The 19,188-nt window shown below is 41.2% G+C and overlaps 1 protein-coding gene across 4 annotated transcripts in view; it reads left to right on the top strand.

The window, feature by feature from the left end:
• RBFOX1 (RNA binding fox-1 homolog 1) overlaps positions 1-19,188 on the top strand; it is an 815,431-nt gene that overhangs the window by 138,482 nt on the left and 657,761 nt on the right. For all 4 annotated transcript variants that reach the window (XM_030957849.1, XM_030957841.1, XM_030957844.1 and 1 more), the window contains exon 2: positions 5,615-5,677. In XM_030957849.1, the coding sequence (XP_030813709.1) occupies positions 5,615-5,677 (63 nt within the window). The remainder of the gene's footprint in view (positions 1-5,614; positions 5,678-19,188) is intronic.

Raw genomic sequence — 19,188 nt, 5'->3', positions numbered from 1 at the left:
ACTCAGAGGCTTTACCTTCTTTTTTAGGTATTTATTTAAACCTTCTGGCAGTTTTAGTCACAGGTAGGGAGATATACATTGTAAGTGATGGTTTTATCTCAGGTAAGATATGGAAATAGAAGCAAGGATAGCTTGAGGTTATCACAGTTTAGTTCTGTGCTGCAGCACGTGCAGCCCTGCTGCCCTTTAGGGCTCAGAGGGACACAAAGGATTTCTTACATAGCTTGTACAATAATTTAAAAGTAATATTTGAACAGAACTGTGCCATTTTTCCTCTGTACCACCCTGCAGCTGTGAAGGCAGTCGTGGTCACAATCTCCACTGCACAGACCTTTCAGTTGATGTGTTGAAGTTCTTCTCTCTTACCAGTCTTTTGTTGCACAGAATATGCCCTGAGGGGCAGAGCCCTACAAAGGGAAACACCTGGAGAGCCGTGCCAAAGGTTCAGGACAGAGCTGAGTCTGAATCTGTTCTCACCTTTGCAGTGTCTGCCCTCATGTACAGATACAAACAATACAGAATAGAGCATCAACCAGCAAACACAGTGCAAAGCACTAACATTTGCATTTAATATTTCCAATCAGTTCTTATGCCAAGAGAAGCTATTCAATTTTAAGTGCTATTTGGACAAATCCCTGCTCATATTCACCAAATCTCAGTGTTTATCCTCCTATCACAAAGAGGATATCCATGATTCCTTTGTTCAAAAATATGCTCTGCATCTCTTGGATTCCAAATGTGCTGTGTGCCATTTTCATTTTGAGACAAAAAATTACTTAATTTTGAAAGAACAGAGACTGAGACTTCATAGAAAATTATTTTAGAGGACTTTACAGTATTTTTCATTTTATACAGAATGTTTGCTCCTAGCAATAACTGCAACTGTCTTCTTAATATTCTTCATGCTGTTACCCTTTGCAGTATCCCATGTGCATTCCTGCACCTGTAGTTGTTTATGCATTTTCCCTTCCACACAAAGCTTCCTTCCTGGCATTATATCAGGTGTTTGTTCTCCTCCTTGAGTTTCTTCTGTGTCCTCTTCACAGGGCACAGCCTATGCTTGGTGCTTTGTCCTTCCAGGCTCTGTGCCCCAGGGCACCTTGATCCCACCCTGCTCCTGTCACACAGAGCATTCCCTGGGACATGGGGCCACCTCTCCAGCACTCCTGGAGGAAAAGGGAACCTGTGGGCTCTGAACGTGAATCCAGCACATCCCTGGTGGCTGTGGCTGCCCTGAGGGCCAGGTCTGAGCCCCGTGGCTCCCAGTGAAGGTGTCCCAGGGATGGGGCAGCTCCCAGGAGCTCTGGGCTGCCCCAGGGAGCACAGCCCAGCTGGGTCTGGAGAGCAGAGCCAGCTCCACTTGATGCCTCAGGTTTAGCTTTTATATTTTTCAGATTCTGTGCTGCTTTAGTGTGTGGGTCTGAGCTTCATATGAGGGGATGATGAGCTCTGTGCACAGAGCAGGGAGACAAAACAATTCCTTCTCTAGCTGGGCACCAAGGACAAATGATCCAAATCTCAGCCCAAGAGCACAAACACCGTGGGCTGAAGAGAGAAAAACAAGCAGGGTGGGACTGCCTGGGCTAAAGCTGGAATGGGACAATGAACTGCAAGATGCAAATGGAGCAGAACTGATCCCAGGGAGAGACCCCGGGAGCGCTCGTGCATTTTGTGACCATTTTGGTTCATCTTGGGTGCAGCCCTGGCTGGGCTCTTGTGCTGCCCAAGGTGCATCCATGGAGGAGATCCTTTCAATAAATCCTTGCTTTATTCTGTAACTCTGTCCAGCCTCTGCTCTAGGTCAGCCTTCCCAGGGCATCCCACTGACAGCCCCAGGGTCTACCTGGGGGCTCCAGGAGCAGCAGCCCCTTGGGATGGAGGGGGACAAGGGCACCCTTGGGGTCTGGAGTCCTCACAGGAACACCCAAAGGCTGGAGAGGAGGGGCAGAGTAGTCCAACAGCCATGTCTGAGGTCAGCCACGCTGGAGATGGAAACCCCATGGCACAGTTGAGGCCAGGGCCCAGAGCCTGAGAAATAATCATTTTTTCCATTGTGACTGGAAATGCTGTTCTGTAAAGTATTCATTGTAATGATTGAATTTAAAAAAAAAAATAGCCATACTAAGGTGTTGCTTAAGATTCAGGATTAAATTTAATGGTAATAACGTGCAGCTAGAAATGCTCCGTAAATGGTTTCAGTCCTCTCTTCTAAAGCTAATCAAGGCAGTGAGCTGCTCTGTGTTGAGTATCCTGGCATAAATATCAAATGTGGTTTATCATATTCCAGTTGCATCTCATTTTTTCTCCTTTTCCCTTTTTTTAACCTGATGTTCTGAGGATTTCCTTTTAGTGCCTACAAACATCTCCTTTTGACAGACAGTGCAAATTAAAAGATATGGCTGGGCAAAGGAAACTGGAACCCAAATATGCCCCCTGGGTTTTCATTTACAGTTAGAAGCTACAGACACAATTACTGCTGACAGAAATGCAGAAGCCAGTGGCAGAGTGCATGTGGCAGTAGAGTCATGCCAGGCAGTAATTGGGAAGATTATTTTTAATCAGAGCATATCCTACAGCCCAAACATTAGAAATCTCTTGTAAGGCTGACAGGAAATTAAACTGAGACCAAACAAAAAAAGCCTCAAAATAGAAGTAATATGGTTAGAAGTCTAATGATGGCAGAACTCACTGCTTGTTGTATTTGGTTGTTATCTAAAGGGAATGGCTTTTAACTTGCAGCAAGAGATATCATTGTTTAATTGCATTTTTAGAACAGAATTAAAAAATATCAGATTAGATCAATTTAGACATAGGCTTTTGATAAAGGTCTGAAGCAGTCGATGTTAAGTCAGACTTAGTAATTGTATATATGTATTTGTAGTGATTTTTATTATTGCTTTAGGTAATTTTTTTTTCTTTAATATAATGCTTAACGAAACCACTTCTACTGGAAAATAACAACATGTCTGGGATACTCTTGGAATGCTTGGCTGTGGTGATATTTTTGAAGCCTGGATGGCCTGGGGCTCTCAGTGACCCTGCAGAACAACCTCAGCTTGTTGGGGCTGCCTGAGCTTCTGCTCCAAGGGAGAAGCCCTTGGGGTGTCTGAGTACTGGCACTTTCACCTGGAAACACTTCTTCATTTTTAAGTGAATCTTAATGGATCATCATCTGTGCCAAACTTCTCCCTACACACTCAGCTGGGCTTCCTCCAGCTGCCTGTGCAGTTTCCCTTGTCTCTGAACAGAGCAGGTGTGGTATTTTCTGGGGCAGGAAGGAATGAATCTGACTCCATGTTCTTAGAAGGCTAATTTATTATTTTATGATAATATTTCATATAAAAGAATACTATACTAAACTGTACTAAAGAATAGAGAAAGGATACAGACAGAAAGCTACCAAGAATGATAATAAAAACTCGTGACTCCTTCCAGGGTCTGACGTAGCTTGACAGTGATTGGTCATTAAGTTAAAACAATTCACATGCAACCAATCAAACAATGACCAGTTGGATAAACAATCTGCAAACCACATTCCAAAGCATCAAAACCCAGGAGAAGCAAATGAGATTATATTGTTTTCCTTTTTCTCTGAGGCTTCTCAGCTTCCCAGGAGAAGAATCCTGGGCAAGGAGGGTTTTTCAGAAAATATGACAGTGACAGGCAGGAGCACTGTGGTCAGGCTCTCCTGCTCTTGGTGTGCCTGCCACGTGCAGATATTGTAACACCAGCTGCAAGCTAAACTTGGCTGATTTGGAGTTTATTTCTCTGTCATAGGAGTGCAAAACTTGCCTGTTTCATGTTTTACCACAATTGATGGCAGTTGTGGAAAAGGAAATTTAGCACTGGCAATGTGCAGGTGGTGTGTCTCCACAGGATTGCTTGTAGCTGTTTGGGCAGCTCTCAATGGCATTTTGTGCCTGTGTGAGGAATAAGGTATAACACCCAAATCCAGAGCCAACCAGGTTATCCTGAGGCCTGCAAATAGGATTTTATCACAATTACAGTAGAGGTTTTTCACACAAAAGTACTGGCATTTTCCAGTTTCTTCTAGTATTTCCTTCTACTGAAAGCTAGAATATGTGAATATGCCTGAAATCCTGCTGGTTGTTTAGGTATTGCCAGAGTAGCTGGGTAACAAATTCAGTGTGCTTGGTAAGGCAGATAATTTCAGTGTGAACAAGCCCTGGAAATGGTGCCCTGCAGTGGGGTGGGTGATGGAATGCCCCCAGTGCTGTGGGGTTTGCCCTGAGCTAGCTGGTGGTGCCAGTGGGCTGCAGTGCCCAGCAGGGCTGGGTATTCCCTGGGGTGGGCAGAAATCTGTACAGAGGGACAGTTTCTAAGTGTGCCACTCTTGCTTTTGCCCAGCAACACATAAATGAGAAGAAACTTGTGTGTTCAGCTTGGAAATTGGTTGTTGGGAGGGTTTGGGCAGTCAGGCAGTGCCATTGCTGCTGAGAGCATCAGCGGGAAGTTGGCTCTCAGCTCCAAGAGATGCTCCTCTCATGATGGTCCCACCTTCAAGGAGACAGAAATTCAAGTGTTTGCTGCTCCTGCTTGTCACCTTTCCAAACTCTGAAGTTCTTTTATCAGGGTGTGTGATCATTGTAATCCTTCCTGTCATGTTTATAGAGCGTGTGCCTTTCTGCTACTGCCATTTTTCCTCAGTTGCATTAGAAAGAAACTCCATTGATTTTAAAAAAATTCTATTTTATTTCTTTATTTATTTTTGTTTAAAGTGAAACCACATATAAAGGGCAGGATATTTTGTGAAAAAATACCCAATATGTTTACTGATAGGAATTTTACTGAAGTGGATAAAAAGTATATTAAATTTACTGACAGATTGATCTGATTATACTCTGACCTAAGTGTGTATTATCTTTGGACACTCAAAATATGGACAAAATTTTATTTTTAGGAGTATTTGTATCAAAGAGTCCATGTTGCCATTTGCACATGGAAATGAAAAATGCGTGTAGGAAGAGTCTGTTAGGTAAAACATGACTGAGCTTACTGTACCTACTAAAATTCAGTGAATAATTCAGTAAAATGTGTCATGTAACAGCTGCTCATTAATAAGAAAGAATGGCATGGAATAGAGCGTTACCCTATTGGAATTCCCAAATATGTGCTTGTAAAACATATTCTGAATGCCCCCCTTTTGGTTATGCATTTTATGACAACTTTTCTTTTGCAAAAATGTTGCAAATTTTCAATTGAAGGATACACAAAAAGCAAATTACAGTGGTGTGTTCCTATTGAAACAGAAACCTGTGCTGGGGAAAATTTACAGTTATGGCTTAATAATGTCTGTTTTAGTAGGTAAATTTGCAATGAAAACATAGATTTTTGGTTTCAAATGCATTGCAAGCTGTCCATGGAATGTATAATAAATAATAAAATCATGCTTGTGAATCGATAACCAGATTTTGCTGTTTGGCTTTGTACTACAATAAAAAAACTCTTCTGACCCAACAGCGTGTGCAGTGACAGCCCAAGCAGTGCATTAGCAATGGTATTTTTTGTTGGATCTTTCAGTGAGGGCAGAGCACAAGCAGGAGCTGCCCTGAATCCCTCATTCCCACTAAGAATGTGATTTTTCTCTCCCCAGGAAACTCCACAGAAGCCCCATGCAAGTGGTGCCTATTGTTTCCATGAGCAGAGCCTCCTCTCAGTAAGTCCCTGGGTTTTTTTCTTGCCTGTTGATTTTCCCAGATCTCTCCTGTGCTCTCACAATTAATGCAGAAATTCCTGGGACTCTCCAGCTTGCTGCATCTCCAGGCTAACAGAGCACAAGTCAAGGGTCTGAGGGCTTTCAGTCTTCAGTGAGCAGTGACATCCTTAGGAAATAATCTTGCCTGGTTCTGGCTGGAGGTTAAAGTGATTTTCTCTCGTGTTTCCCTTGTGTGTGTTTGGGTTGTGTCACTGTCGTGTTTGTGCCACCTTTGGCTGATTACTTTGTGTACAGATTTCTCACAGACACTTTTTGCCCTCACAACAGCTCTGGATAATTAATTCATCATGCTGTCCTTTAGAAAATGCTCTCTATAAAGTTAGAATAGGGAATATCATGAATTAATCTCCAAAATTTATAGGACATATGAAAAAAGTATTTGTGCTGATTAGATTTTTGCCTTTTCCCTTTCTGAGAAGAGGCTTTCAAATCCAAACCACTTGTTGCTTGTTCATACTTGGAATTTATTCTTTAGTAAGTTTTTTCTTTGTAGCACATACATAAACCCAATAATGATTAAGCACTTTTTATTCAGGGTATAGCTTTCTATACTTATGGTAAACACAGAAGTGTCAGACAAAACTGTGTAATTTGTGGTAGATGTGTATTTTATACTTAAACAGTTTTTAATAATCCTCTGCTTAAAATAAACTCCAGCTCTCAGATATTTTGTATTAGATAATGAGCACGGCTTGTTCTGTATTAGGCTGAATATATTTTTGCTTTAAATGCATTTATAATTACACTTTTCTTTGCTCTGTGTTGCACATGGGTATTGACAAAATAAATGACTATGTTCACTTTTTTGTTCCACTGTATTAATGTGAGAAGCTGAGTTCTGCCCCAACACACAAAGTTTCATGTCACTGAAAAAATTAGACACACAGTCCTTGCTAGAAAAAAGAAAAAGAAGAGTTTTGCATTTATTCTCCTACACTGAACACAATCTTCCTCCTAATGTCTTGGAAATAAGATTTCATTATTTCAAAAAGACTGCCTGGCTTACTGGATGAAAAAAAAGCCTGTTCATCTTGAGGATAGATTTAAATCAATTCTGTAGTGCTCAGCATGCTTGTTGCTTTTAGCTTTTCCTCTGTCACGAACAGCATTTTCTAGCACAGAATAACCTTACAGCCCTTAGCAGAATTTGATGCAATTGACAGCTTTTGTTAGAAAAATTCTGGTAAAAAATTGCACGAAGGAGGTTGGGGTTTCTAGCCCAGGGGAGACAGCAGTCCCTGAGATAATCACAGCATGTTTTGAGGAAGCTCACATTAATTTGGCTGTGAACACAGTGCCTCAGTAGCTATAAATTTAGTTTCCAGGAAAAGATATTCATTTTTCCCTCAACAAACTAAAGCAGAGGTTTGGGGAGCTGCAAGAAGAGAGAAGAAAATGCTCGTTTGGAACCTGAGGAAGGTTTAACGCTCCCAAAGCTCCACGTGCATCATTTGTTGATTATTTTCCCGGTGCCCATAAGGCAGCAGCAGGACTCTCCATCAGCTGAGGGGTCCCTGTGTCAGCAGGCTCAGCCCCAGCCCCGAGTGTTGCCTGGAAACAGCTCTGGATGGGAGCTGGCTCCTGGCAGCTCCATCTGCCTGGGCGGGATGCCCTCCTCACCCCCGGGACACGGGGCACAGCTACCACACTGCTGGAATGCTCTGTCCCCTTCCCTGCCTGAAAAAAGCATTTCAAACCACAAATTCCTGTCCAGCACACAGGTGTTAAGGCGTTGGAATTGCATTTGTTGAAATGAATATCTGCTCCTTGTCAAAATCTCTTGTAATAATCGAATTTTGTATTCAGTGCCCTTGGTTGAATTTCAGTTCAATTCCTAGCTATAGTTGATTTGCAGTTGTTTTCCTGTTTCATTTTGATAGAGAAATATGTTGAGGTAAGTCTAGTTTTAACTAGAGAAATCCTGGATTTTAAAATTCAGTTTCACAGCCTATGGATTTGGGTGTTTGACCTTCTATTAATGGTGCAGTGATGCCTCCAGTACTCCTCCAGCAAAGCTGCAGTGCATTGAGCAAACCAGAAAACAAAGCAATACAAAACAGCTCCAGAAAACCACTGAAAATAAACATGACAGGCAGAGGAGATAGGATTGTTCCAAATATACAGTGGGAAATCAAGGACAAATAGTGACTGGCAGGGGGTCAGGAGCAGAAAAAAGAAAAGAAATCAGAAGTGTCTCAGTGTTTGGCAGAAAGTTTCCACGATTCTTGCCCATTCTGTTTTTTTCTTACTCTTCAGGCTGTGCATGCAGCAACAGCTGTTCCATAATTTGATAAGCATACTGTAATTAAGTGATCTTGTTTATTAGTAACACCTTTCCCTGACTGGGAGATTTTAAAGTAGCAGAGAAAGGATGAGCCAGGGGTGCTGCTTCATGTTAATTTGACAGCTTCATCCTTTGGAAGCTCTGCCATGGTTATCCATGTTTTAAACCCTGCTGGATGTAAAGATATTTATATTAAAAGGCTTTTGCTCTCCAGTCTTACCTTGCAGGGCAGTCTGGTGGTGATGCAGAGGCACCTGCAGGAAGGGCTTATAAAGCCAGTGAAAAAAAGGCATTTAAACTTCATTTCACTAATTTTAGAGTGAGCTGTGTTTTCCTTGGAATTGTAAACACTCAGAACAAAATAAGGGGGAAATAGCTGTAATTGCTTTGAAAATATTATAGGGCATTATGAGTCTTTCCCCCCCCCCATTAAACACATAGTGAAAAATTGTTAAAACAATAAATTTATTTTCCAAAACATCATAGCATGCCAAGAAGGAGTCTGAGGAGTTTAGTGTGATCTAGGGATTTCTACCTGAGAGGCATGGAAAAAACAATTGTGAAAGAAATCTATTATAAAATATCCCAATTCACTTAGAAAGAAACCAATATTATATCTTTATTCTAAAAAATATGGAAGAAAAAAAATTAACGATGGTATTCTTTTTTATTCTTCTCTCTCTATTCTGATGCAGTCTGAATGAGAGTATTAGTCTAGAGAGTTGAATATTTTTTAAATTGCAGCACTTTGAATTACTGATATGTGCAAATTACAGTAAAAAAGGGATGAAGAATGGTAGTTAGACAACGTAAATGATGCAGTAAGTTCTGCTCCATTACTTTATCTCAGCTAGGATGGGGAACTGTTTAGTTGTTAGGATCTGCTCCACTGTCATATTATTCATTGTTGTTTTGCAATATCTTCAAATATCTTCAACAGTTATTGTAGGAATTCATTAAGGGCCAGGAGCAGTGAGGCATTTACCCACTCCTAATGATGAGCAGCAGAATATTCTCATGGATGTTTTTGCTTCAGAAAAAGCTTAACTAGGGCAGCTGAGCCTGACCTGTGTTGGATTTATCTTTTTTTTTTTTTCCCCTAGTGCTGCTGTGAGGTAATTCAGTGTTAGGTGGCTGATTTGTAATATTGCTTTTCCATTAGTTAGATATGTTTCACTAGATATGTGCTTTCCTGTTTAGGGAGCTAAATATACTTTTGTTTAATTTGGTGGGCTTGGGGTTTTTAAAATCTGCATGTTCCAAGGTTTCATTTACAACAGGGGAAGAAAATGTTGTGGGTTTTTTTCCTTGCTGTCATTAATGTGAAGTTTTTATGAGTAGAATCACCATTTTTTTGGATGAAGGAGCAGTTATGTGGGAGCAGGTTTATAGGAGTCACTATTAAACCACTGCTATAATTTCTCATTTCCTGAATGCTAAAAGGGCTACAAACCAGAGTATCAGTGGTCTGCTTGTGATTTACTGGTGATTCTGCTGCTCAGCTCACTGAAACCATGATCCTCCTACAGAAATAAAGGAGCTGTCCTTGTTTAGATTGTGCTTTATCACTGCTGCAGGTGATTTCTGTATTTATTGGGGCAGCTAAAGTCACTCTCTCAGAGTAGATTCAGGAGCATAAGGCTCACTGAAATTGAATAGGACATCTTGAAAACAAGAGGCACGAGGGTTTTCTTGGAATATCACTGTAGATTATCACAAATTACAACTCTGTAACTAAAATTAACATTGTAATTTTCCCTTGGCTGTACACAAATGTACATGGAAAGAAATATTGTAACAATTTCCTAATTTCTCCTTCTTCTCTTTTAAGAATTCAGTCCCTCTTTCTTTCTGATGGGTTGTTCTGTGCACTTTCTAAATTTTCCATCTTTCCAAGTGATGTTTGGAGTTAACCAAGTAAAAGCCTTAGGGGTTAAATAGAGCCTGGCCTGAGCCTGTGAATTTACTGTAATACCAGCCTGTTTTCTGACACCACTGAGGTTCTTCCTTCATGAACATCACAAAGACATTTTCTTACTCAGGCTTTATGAAAATTTCCACATGCATGTAAGCAGCCAAAACACTTTGGCAATTGTTTGCACTCTGGATATTCTCCAGATTGCAGCATTAAGGGGGTTTTGATCGAGTTCATTTCCACAGCTCCGTGGCATTTAAGAGCTATCAAGCCCCAATATTCCTGTGAGATTAGTATGTGCTATTATCTCTTTATTACAGAAGGAGAAGCCAGAAAATTGAGCAGCCTGAGTGATGTGCCAGGAGAAGGACTACAGCAGAGCTAGGATTTGAATTCATGTTTCTCAAATCCCAAATCATTGCCTGCGTTCTTGGGCCATCTTTCCTCTGCTCTGCCTCTAATCCAGTAACTTTTATTCTTAATGATTTTTTCATTTAACAGTAAAAAAGACCTTATAATTTCATGTTCCTTCCTGTCTCATAAAATTTGAAATTTTTCCTTAAGAAAATCCTGCAGTTATTAAATGTGTATGGAAAGTGTGTGATATGCAAAGTGCTATCAGCACAGGGCAGAGCTAATTGAAATATGACACTCCTGGTGATGATCTGGGTCATGCCAGGGGTGTCCCCATCCTTTAATGAAGATATAAACCTGATCCCCTTTTCTTTGAAGAGCTTACAGACTTCTGAAACTTTTTTTTTGGTTATGCAGGGTGGAGGTGCAGCCACAGCAGCTACTTGGGCATGCAGTACAGGAAATTTTAAACCTGGCCAGGCTGCTCTAAATTTTGGGGTGTGCTGCTGGCAAAAAACACTGAGTGTGGGCACTCAGGGTCAGAGTGAGGTCCCTCAGTGCTGTGGTCAGTGGGGAATCCCTGTCCCTGCACACAGAGCACTCAGAGCCCATCTAATGCCCCAGAAATGTCTCTTTACCCTGATCTGAGCATCCCGGTGCACAGCCTGGTCCTCTCCCAGTGGGGGAATGTCTTTACTGCTCATGGACATGAACAGGACTTTAGAGGTGGGGGAAATTTAATTTCTTTTTTGTCCCACCATGACATTTGAGGTTAGTTACTCATTGCCAAGTCTGTGTTGTGGTGTAATTCCTGTGTAGCACAGGCACAACCAATAAACAACAGCCTTTGTGGGAATTTTTATTTCTCCTGCAAGATGTGTTAGAAACCATGTAACTGATAGATCTTTAAATTTTGGATATGGGGTGGCAGTTGGAAAATGCATCTCCAGGGAGGAAGGAGAGCTCTGGGGAGTAAGAAAGATCTGTTGATATAAAATGAAAAGTTTATCCTCGTGCTACATCGTTTGAGAAACTTAAATAGGTGAAACAACATGAGTTTGGCAAAGTAGATTTGTATCTGGCAGCATTTACTTTTCCTTCAGGAGTGTTTAATATCAGAAACTGAGATGTTCCTCCCAGAACTGCTCTGACTGTGGGCCTCCCTAGGAGCTCACTGCACTGTGGAGCATTCTGGAACTTACCACTGGGGTTCAGCAGGGTGGGAATTCTCACCAAGGACTTATCACTTTAGATTTCACCGTATTAAAATATGTTTACTCCTGTTCATGCATTAAAGAGAGCAGTTTGTCTGTGACCAAATCCCATTGCACACTAATCAGGGCAAGTTGGGCAGGTGGGTCCAAGAGCAGAGTCCTTGGCTGTGTGTGCAGAGGGAGTGTGGTGGTGTTCACAGGGGTCCCAGGATGAGGGAAGAGACGAGATCTTGACTCCATGTTTCAGAAGGCTGATTTATTATTTCATGATATATATTATATGAAAACTATACTAAAAGAATAGAAGAAAGGATTTCATCAGAAGGCTTGAAAGGAATGGAAGGATAACAAAAGCTCGTGGCTCTGAGAGCCCGAGCCAGCTGACTGTGATTGGCCATTAATTAGAAACAACCAACATGGACCAATCAAAGTTGCACCTGTTGCATTCCACAATCATTGTTTTTCTTTTCCTCCTGAGGCTTCTCAGCTTCTCAGGAGAAAAAAGGATTTTTCATAAAATATGTCTGTGACAGAGGGAGGGCTGTGTGCCCTCCTAAATTCTTGTGCAGCCCCAGCTCACTGGTTGAGGGGGGAGAGTGAGGGAAAAGAACAAGAGAGAAAAAAATAAATAAAGACAATCCTGATGCTGTGCAAACACTGCTCAGCCACAGCCTGGCCATAGCAATAACACCTTTATCAGCACTGCTTTAGTCACAATCCAAAATACAGCCCCACATGGGCTGTATTTGCATTTCTGCGATGAAAATTAACCCTTCCCCTGCTACACCTATAACACTCCTGGTTTTCTTCACTGTGAAGTTTCTGCTTTCCTCATCTGCACCCCAGAGGAACTTTCATGAGCGAAAAGAGGAGAGAAGCACTGGCAGGCTGGTTTTGTTTGTTTGAGAGTTTGTTCTTGTGGTGTTTTTTTCCCTTATCTTGAAGGATAGTTTACACAGCTAAATGACACAGTTATAAAAATATATATATATATTGGGCCTACACTGAGAAAAAAATTGATCTGAAATCCTTCACAAATTATGTTTTTATCAAGACCAAGATGTTGCGTGCTATTGATTTTTAGATCTACACAGCCTACAAGTAATAGAAATTGCAGAGACAAAATAATTTAAGAAGGTTTTCTATCTTTTGTGTAAGCCAGGTTAGGATATTGAAGAACAAATCAATTTCTTTGCCACTCAGATTCCTTGAAACCCAAAAGAAAATTTCAGCATGAGTTATGGTTTTCAAATATTTGTATTTTCTGGTTCCAAGTATTTTCCTGCAGGCAATAGGCCTTGTTTTGTCTGACAAGTCTTTTTGAACTTTGGTCATTAGTAGTGCAACAGGGAGCTGTAAAGAAAAGCATACAGGAGGCAGGAGCACCATGGATGAAACCTAGGAGCAAAAATGTGAAATGGAATGATGCAAAAATCTCATGTAAATAGCAAAATCTGCAGAGGATTCAATCCAAAGTAGGGGGGAAATGGAGAAGTGGCAGAAGCTCCTTCTCTGGGACTGGGCTCCACTCCCCTGTGTGCCCTGATCACACTTTGAGGGATCAGTTCTGCTGAGACTGTTGGATAATCTGACAATGGGAACTGGATGGATCAGGGCAGAATCAGCTTCATGGAGGTGTCTTTGTCATTCAGGGCAGAAATTCTGAATACATGAATCATTGGGCTTCAAATAACACTCGCCTGGAGAAATAAAACAATGATGGGAGCTAAGAGAAGACAATAAACCCACTACAACTAATGAAAGCAGATAGTACACAAGTGATTTTATGGCAGCTCCTGTTTGGCTCAGGAATGTTTATTTAAGGAATGTGTTCAGGAGGATATTTAGATTTAAAAGCTACAGGTATGCTCAGAACAGCACATTCTGTGTTTGATAAATTGTGGACAAAAAAATACTTGTTTAGACCTGATGTTTACTGCAGGAAACCTACATTTGCATAACTTGATGAATAACATTAGAGTTGGGCTTTTCTTCAGCTTTGTTGGGTACCAGAGGGAGAAAGCAGGAACATTCTGCAGAGAATACTTTTAAAGTAGCTCTAAAGCTCACTTGTTGAAATGCTGAAAATATTTTGTACCAACTGATGTGCAGTTAAATGGAATAGACTGATCCTCAGTAGGTTCAGGGGTATTTGTGTCATCATCTGCTTTTCCCTGAAAGACTCTTTGATGTAATAGGAGACAACTTTTTCATGATTCATAATCTTAAAGAAAATGGCCCACATTTAAATTGACTGTGGCTCTGTCTCCAGATGTCAATAAATTATTTCTTCCAGAACACTGGTCCCAAATGCAGATCCTTGTAAACATCCCCCTCACTACTGCTCCTTCCTGAACCCTCTCTGGTTTCTTGGGAGACCTTTTTAGTGTTGAAAGTGGGGAAATTATCCCAAGCACTGTTTTTCCTGCACCCTCTGGAGGTTTCATCAGTCTGTCCCAGGCACACTGCTCTTCCTCTTCTTTCTGCTCCATCCCACTCCTCCCCCTTGTGGGATGTTTCTCAGGTCTGGGAATGAAGTCCTGCCTGGATTCATGCTGCATTCCAGGGGGGGATTTTGTCCTTTCCTCTATGGCCTCTCTGGGTTCAATGCTGAAGGAACAGAGGAGAGAAAAACAGCATAATTCTTTCATTGCTAATAGTGCAGGATGGAAGGAATAAAAGCCCTAAAATGTATGAAAAGGCCACCTGAGAATGCTCTAACCTGAAAATAACGCCAAATCCAAAATTCCAAGGACTAATGCTCTCTGCAGCAAAGCTGGGAAGGTTCTCATACAAAGATCTGTTCTTTAGGGAGGGGGATTATCTGCTTAACCTGCAATATCAATGGAACCACTGCAGGAGGGTTGGATTGGAAGGCAAAACCCACTTGGTGACCCAGTTATTCAAGGAATCTCATAGAATGGAATCAAGATCTCCCAGCCCTGTGGCAGATGGAGCCATTGCTGATAAAAGGACACGTGGTGCAGATTGCAGATATGGGTTGTGCTGAGGAAAGAGGAGTGGGATTCACTGGGAGAACAAGGAGGGCAGGGGAAAATCCAGCCAGAGCCAGAGGAGAGCAGCAGCCTTAGACACACTTGGGTAGTGGGGACTGGAAACTGGGATCTCAGCACAGAGAAGTCATGGGGAGATTTTAGGGGCACATCCATGAACCAGGAGACTGAAGTGCAATGAATCCACTGGGTCTGCCTGAATTCCGCTGGAATTAATTATTTATTAATTTTTGGTTTTTGATTGATTTTTGATTTTTTATTGATTTTTGATTAAAAAAATATTTTTTACAGTGAGGGGGCTTGATAGAGGGAAGTGCCAACAGAAATCTTATTTTGTCCCTTTTATGAATCTACAGTTTGTAAAAGGGACAAAATAATATTTCTGTTGAGACAGGATTGTTCCAAGCAGGCAGAACTAAAACTGACAGGGAAAGTGCAGAAAGCTGAAGGATTAAGTGCCAGAATAAAATTCACTTGGAGAATTTCATAATAGATGGAAATCTTTCCTTGATGAGGGCGTGCATGACTTATTATTGCTCAGAAGGTTTTTTTTGGAAACATCAGATGGAGTTCTCAGCAGCATTAGTTCCATGCTTGACAGCTGTCAGAAAAAGCAAATTGAATATTTAGCAACTTTGAGAGAAGGCATTGAACACAGAAAATGCAGCCCTGTTTCTGCTGGAGCTGGTTTCACTTGTGCCGCTGCACACAAATTTTGGTTCCCCTGTGTCGCACAGAGGTGTGGTCCAGGGAAGGTGGAAGGAATGATCAGAGGGGAGGAGGAGCTGCTGTGCAGGGGAGACAAGGAATGCATGGTACAGCCTTTCCCTTGGGAAAGGAGGGACAGAGGAGTGAAATGGAGAAAGGGTAGATTGGAATTATTATTGCTATTGATTTGAATATTGATGTTCTAGTGATATGACTCATAAGGCAGGGATTATGGAGTCAATGACTGATGAAAAACATGGCTCTTTTTGTCCTGTTCAACAGCTTTTTCACTGGTTCAGATGCAAAAAATAAATGCAAGTTAAGAATAATTGTCTAAATAAATGTATGGTATTTCCTACAGAACAAAATGCAGGATATCCCTCTTGGCAGATTACTGTGGGAACCCTGGTGCTTGTATTCTTTCATGAACATCTAAAGGTGATTGTTGTTGGACAGGGGATTTAACTGACACAATCCAGTTAAACCAGCTCCTCTGATGTGTGGCATTAGAAATGTATTTATGGATCTGGTGTGTGGCTCTTGGTTATGTTTTTTTTTTTTGTGTGTATAGAAATTGTGTATCTAGAAATACATAATGGGAAATTTAAAGACAGAAATCAGCATTTATGTTATTCATTGGGTTTAAAAATGTATTTGTTGAATTATGATGAAAGAATACTATTTAAATCTTTTAAAGTGGCAGTAGTTTTCTTGAAAGTCATTTTCTATTGAATTGATTCCAATCACATAATTTTAGATTCCAAAATGTTTTATTGATCTGTTTAGGGAGAAAATCAGTGCCTTGGCTTTCAGGTAAACCTCATCTCATCCCACATCTGTAATGTGGGATGCAGTTTCACTCAGCTTTGATACTCAGCTACCCAATCCTCCTTTTATTTTCCTTTTTTATTTTCTTTCTTTTTTTTTTTTTTTGATTAATGGTAGAAGAAACTCCATATTTTATGGTAAGCAATACCAATGATGCTGTGAGCTGCTTTCCCAGGCAGTGCTGGTGGGAAGGGAAATGCTTTCAAACCAAGTGTGTCCCTTGTTACTGGCAGTGCCCCCAGGAGCAAACCTGGGATGTTTTGTAGATCCCCTTCTGTATTCCTGCAGCCTCTGAGGATAGTTTCATGATTTCAGTTAAAAGTTCAAGACTGGAAAAACCATTAAAATACATTATAGGCAGACAACCCTTCCAGTTATTTGAATATGTTTTTTTAATGATCTTATAATTTAAGTGTTTTCTCTGCCAAAGATCAAGGAGTGGTCAGTTTGGTGTCTGTGTGGGGATGGGCTTTTCTTTTTAATTTCCAGCCTTAATCAACCCTTTGTGTGTTCTTCTACCCAGAGTAGTTGTGACCTGGAGTGGGCTGACACTGTTTTGTGGATATAATTAATATAATAATATGATCAATAATAAATATCATTAATATAAGAGTACGGTATAGGCCACAGTATTTATTTGCTGCAATTTTCCAGCATTCCTAAGTTCAGCTGAACACAGAGAAGGCAATTTTTCATTCATTTTTGGAGTAAATTTGGGTGTTTATACAATGGAGAAACACTGGAGAAAGAACCCATTTACATAAGAATTCAGGAGCAAATGAAACAAAGCTAACTGCATCCTCATTATTCTATTTGAATGCAGCCAACTCTGCCATTTGGTGGAAGGCCTTATTAATGACTCCTAAATGAGCAGACTTGGGATGGTGATATTATCTCTGATGCATTATTGAATCAACAGAAATAAACCTGCTGTCATTAGCCTAATTATTTAGATATGCTGGAAGATAATGACTATTTTAAGTGCAAATAAGCTGCAGTTAGCAAGCAACTAACCAAATAAATAAGTGAGGTGGGATAGTGAGGGAGTGACTCATGGGAGCAGGGAGAGAAAAGGGAGAAACGCGAGGAATTATTGCAGAAAAACACTAGGGATGCCACTTCTCAGTGTGCCAGGGAGGGCAAAGTGCTGCTCCTTGGGATGGAGGGGTGGATGGAGGGATATGGTGGGATGGATGAGGGAGGGATGGATGGATGAAGGATGGATGGACACATGGATGGAGGGATGGATGGGTGGATGGACACACAGATGGATGGACCCATGGATGGATGAGGGATGGATGGATGGGGATGGATGGATGAGTGGAGGGAGGTAGGGATGGGTGGATGGATGAGGAATGGATGGATATGGATGGAGGGATGGGTGGAGGGATGGACAGGGATGCATGGAGGGATGGATGGATGAAAGGATGGATGGGGGATGGATGGATGAGTGGAGGGATGTAGGGATGGATGGATGATGGATGGATGGACAGGGATGGATGGATGAGTGGACGGATGGATTAATGGATGAGGGGGGGCTGGAGGGATGGATGGATGGATGACAGGATGGATGGATGGGGGATGGATGGATGAGTGGAGGGAGGTAGGGATGGATGGATGAGTGGAGGGAGGTAGGGATGGATGGATGATGGATGGATGAACAGGGATGGATTGAGGGATGGATGGATGGATGATGGATGATGGATGATGGATGATGGATGGATGAACAGGGATGGATGGATGGATGGATGGATGGATGGATGGATGGATGGACACATGGATGGATGGATGAGTGGAGGGAGGTAAGGATAGATGGATGGACAGGGATGAATGGGGGATGGATGGACAGGGATGGATGGATGATGTATGATGGATGGATGGATGTGGATGGGGGGATAGATGAGGGAGGGATGGATGAGGGATGGAGGGGTTGAGGGCTGGAGGGAGGATGGATGGATGAGAGAGGGATGGAGGGATGGATAGATAGATATACAGACAGAGGTGATCTTGGATGGATGGATAGATAAGGAATATCTATCTATCCAGATAAGGAATATCTGTCTATTAGATAGATAGATAGACAGAAAGAGGTGACATTGGATGAATGGATGGATAGACAGATACATAATGTGATATTTTAATTGGATTTTAATTTTTTTTTAATTTTACCTCTCCTGCTTTGCCAGAACATCTGTCTGAAGTGAACTCTGAGCCTGTGCTAGATGAGCTCTGCCAGTGGCTCTTGGTGCACCTGTGAGTGCTGAAATTCCCCACAGATGGGCTGGCTGGGCTCAGCAGCACCAGCTCGCTGCCCTTCAGTGGAAAATCAGTGCCCACAAGGTGAAATAACTCTTCTTGTTATGAGTTAGTGGGGGAAGAAAAAAAAATGAGAGAGAACGAAACTAAATTAATTTCCTGAAAAATACTTGTCAAATGTAGTTGAATAACAGCTAATTTGAATGTCAAGTTTTCTCATTAATACCTTGATTAAAATAATTTCCTTTTTATAGCCAAAATACTTGCATAAATATAGAAAATATAATAATGTAGAAGTTATATTTAAAACCTTTTTTCTGAGGTTAGATGTGTTTGTAATTAAGTCTGTCTGCCAGAAGAAAATAAGGGTTAGAGGCATCTCCTCATATTTGTGTGCAGGAATCGGTCTTCATGCACCATTTTCCCCTAATTAGCTCTTAAAATAAGGAAAAACAGTTGTTTTGTGTGTTGTTTTGGATTATTGTTGAGATTTTTTCCTCAATATCAATGTAAAGCTAGTGAAAAGAGTTCCTTCTGATTGCAGGAAGCCTGTACTGTGTAACAGAAGGGGAAATTTTAGAATTAAATTTTCTTTTAGTGTCTGTGACTTCACAGTTTGCTAATAAATCCCCTTTTCTATTTCATTATGGATTGTGGGACTTTTGATATCTGCAAGATTTTATGCAATTTCATCTTGGTTCTATTTTAAGTGATGGCAGGCTGGAAGATCCTCTGAACAAGGGGTAAAGGGGAGTCCTTTGCTTTGAGTCTTCAAAAAGAGACAAAAAAGAGCCCCAGAGGCCAAACAGAAACAAAGCTTCCTGCAATTTGACTGAAGGCTTCTCCTCAGTGGCATAACTCTCATGTTAAAAATCATC

This window comes from Camarhynchus parvulus, chromosome 14, assembly GCF_901933205.1.
Source record: "Camarhynchus parvulus chromosome 14, STF_HiC, whole genome shotgun sequence".
In the NCBI taxonomy this organism is placed as follows: Eukaryota; Metazoa; Chordata; class Aves; order Passeriformes; family Thraupidae; genus Camarhynchus; species Camarhynchus parvulus.
The sequence above is the reverse complement of the archived record's forward strand: the minus strand, read 5'-3'. Positions and strand labels throughout refer to the sequence as shown.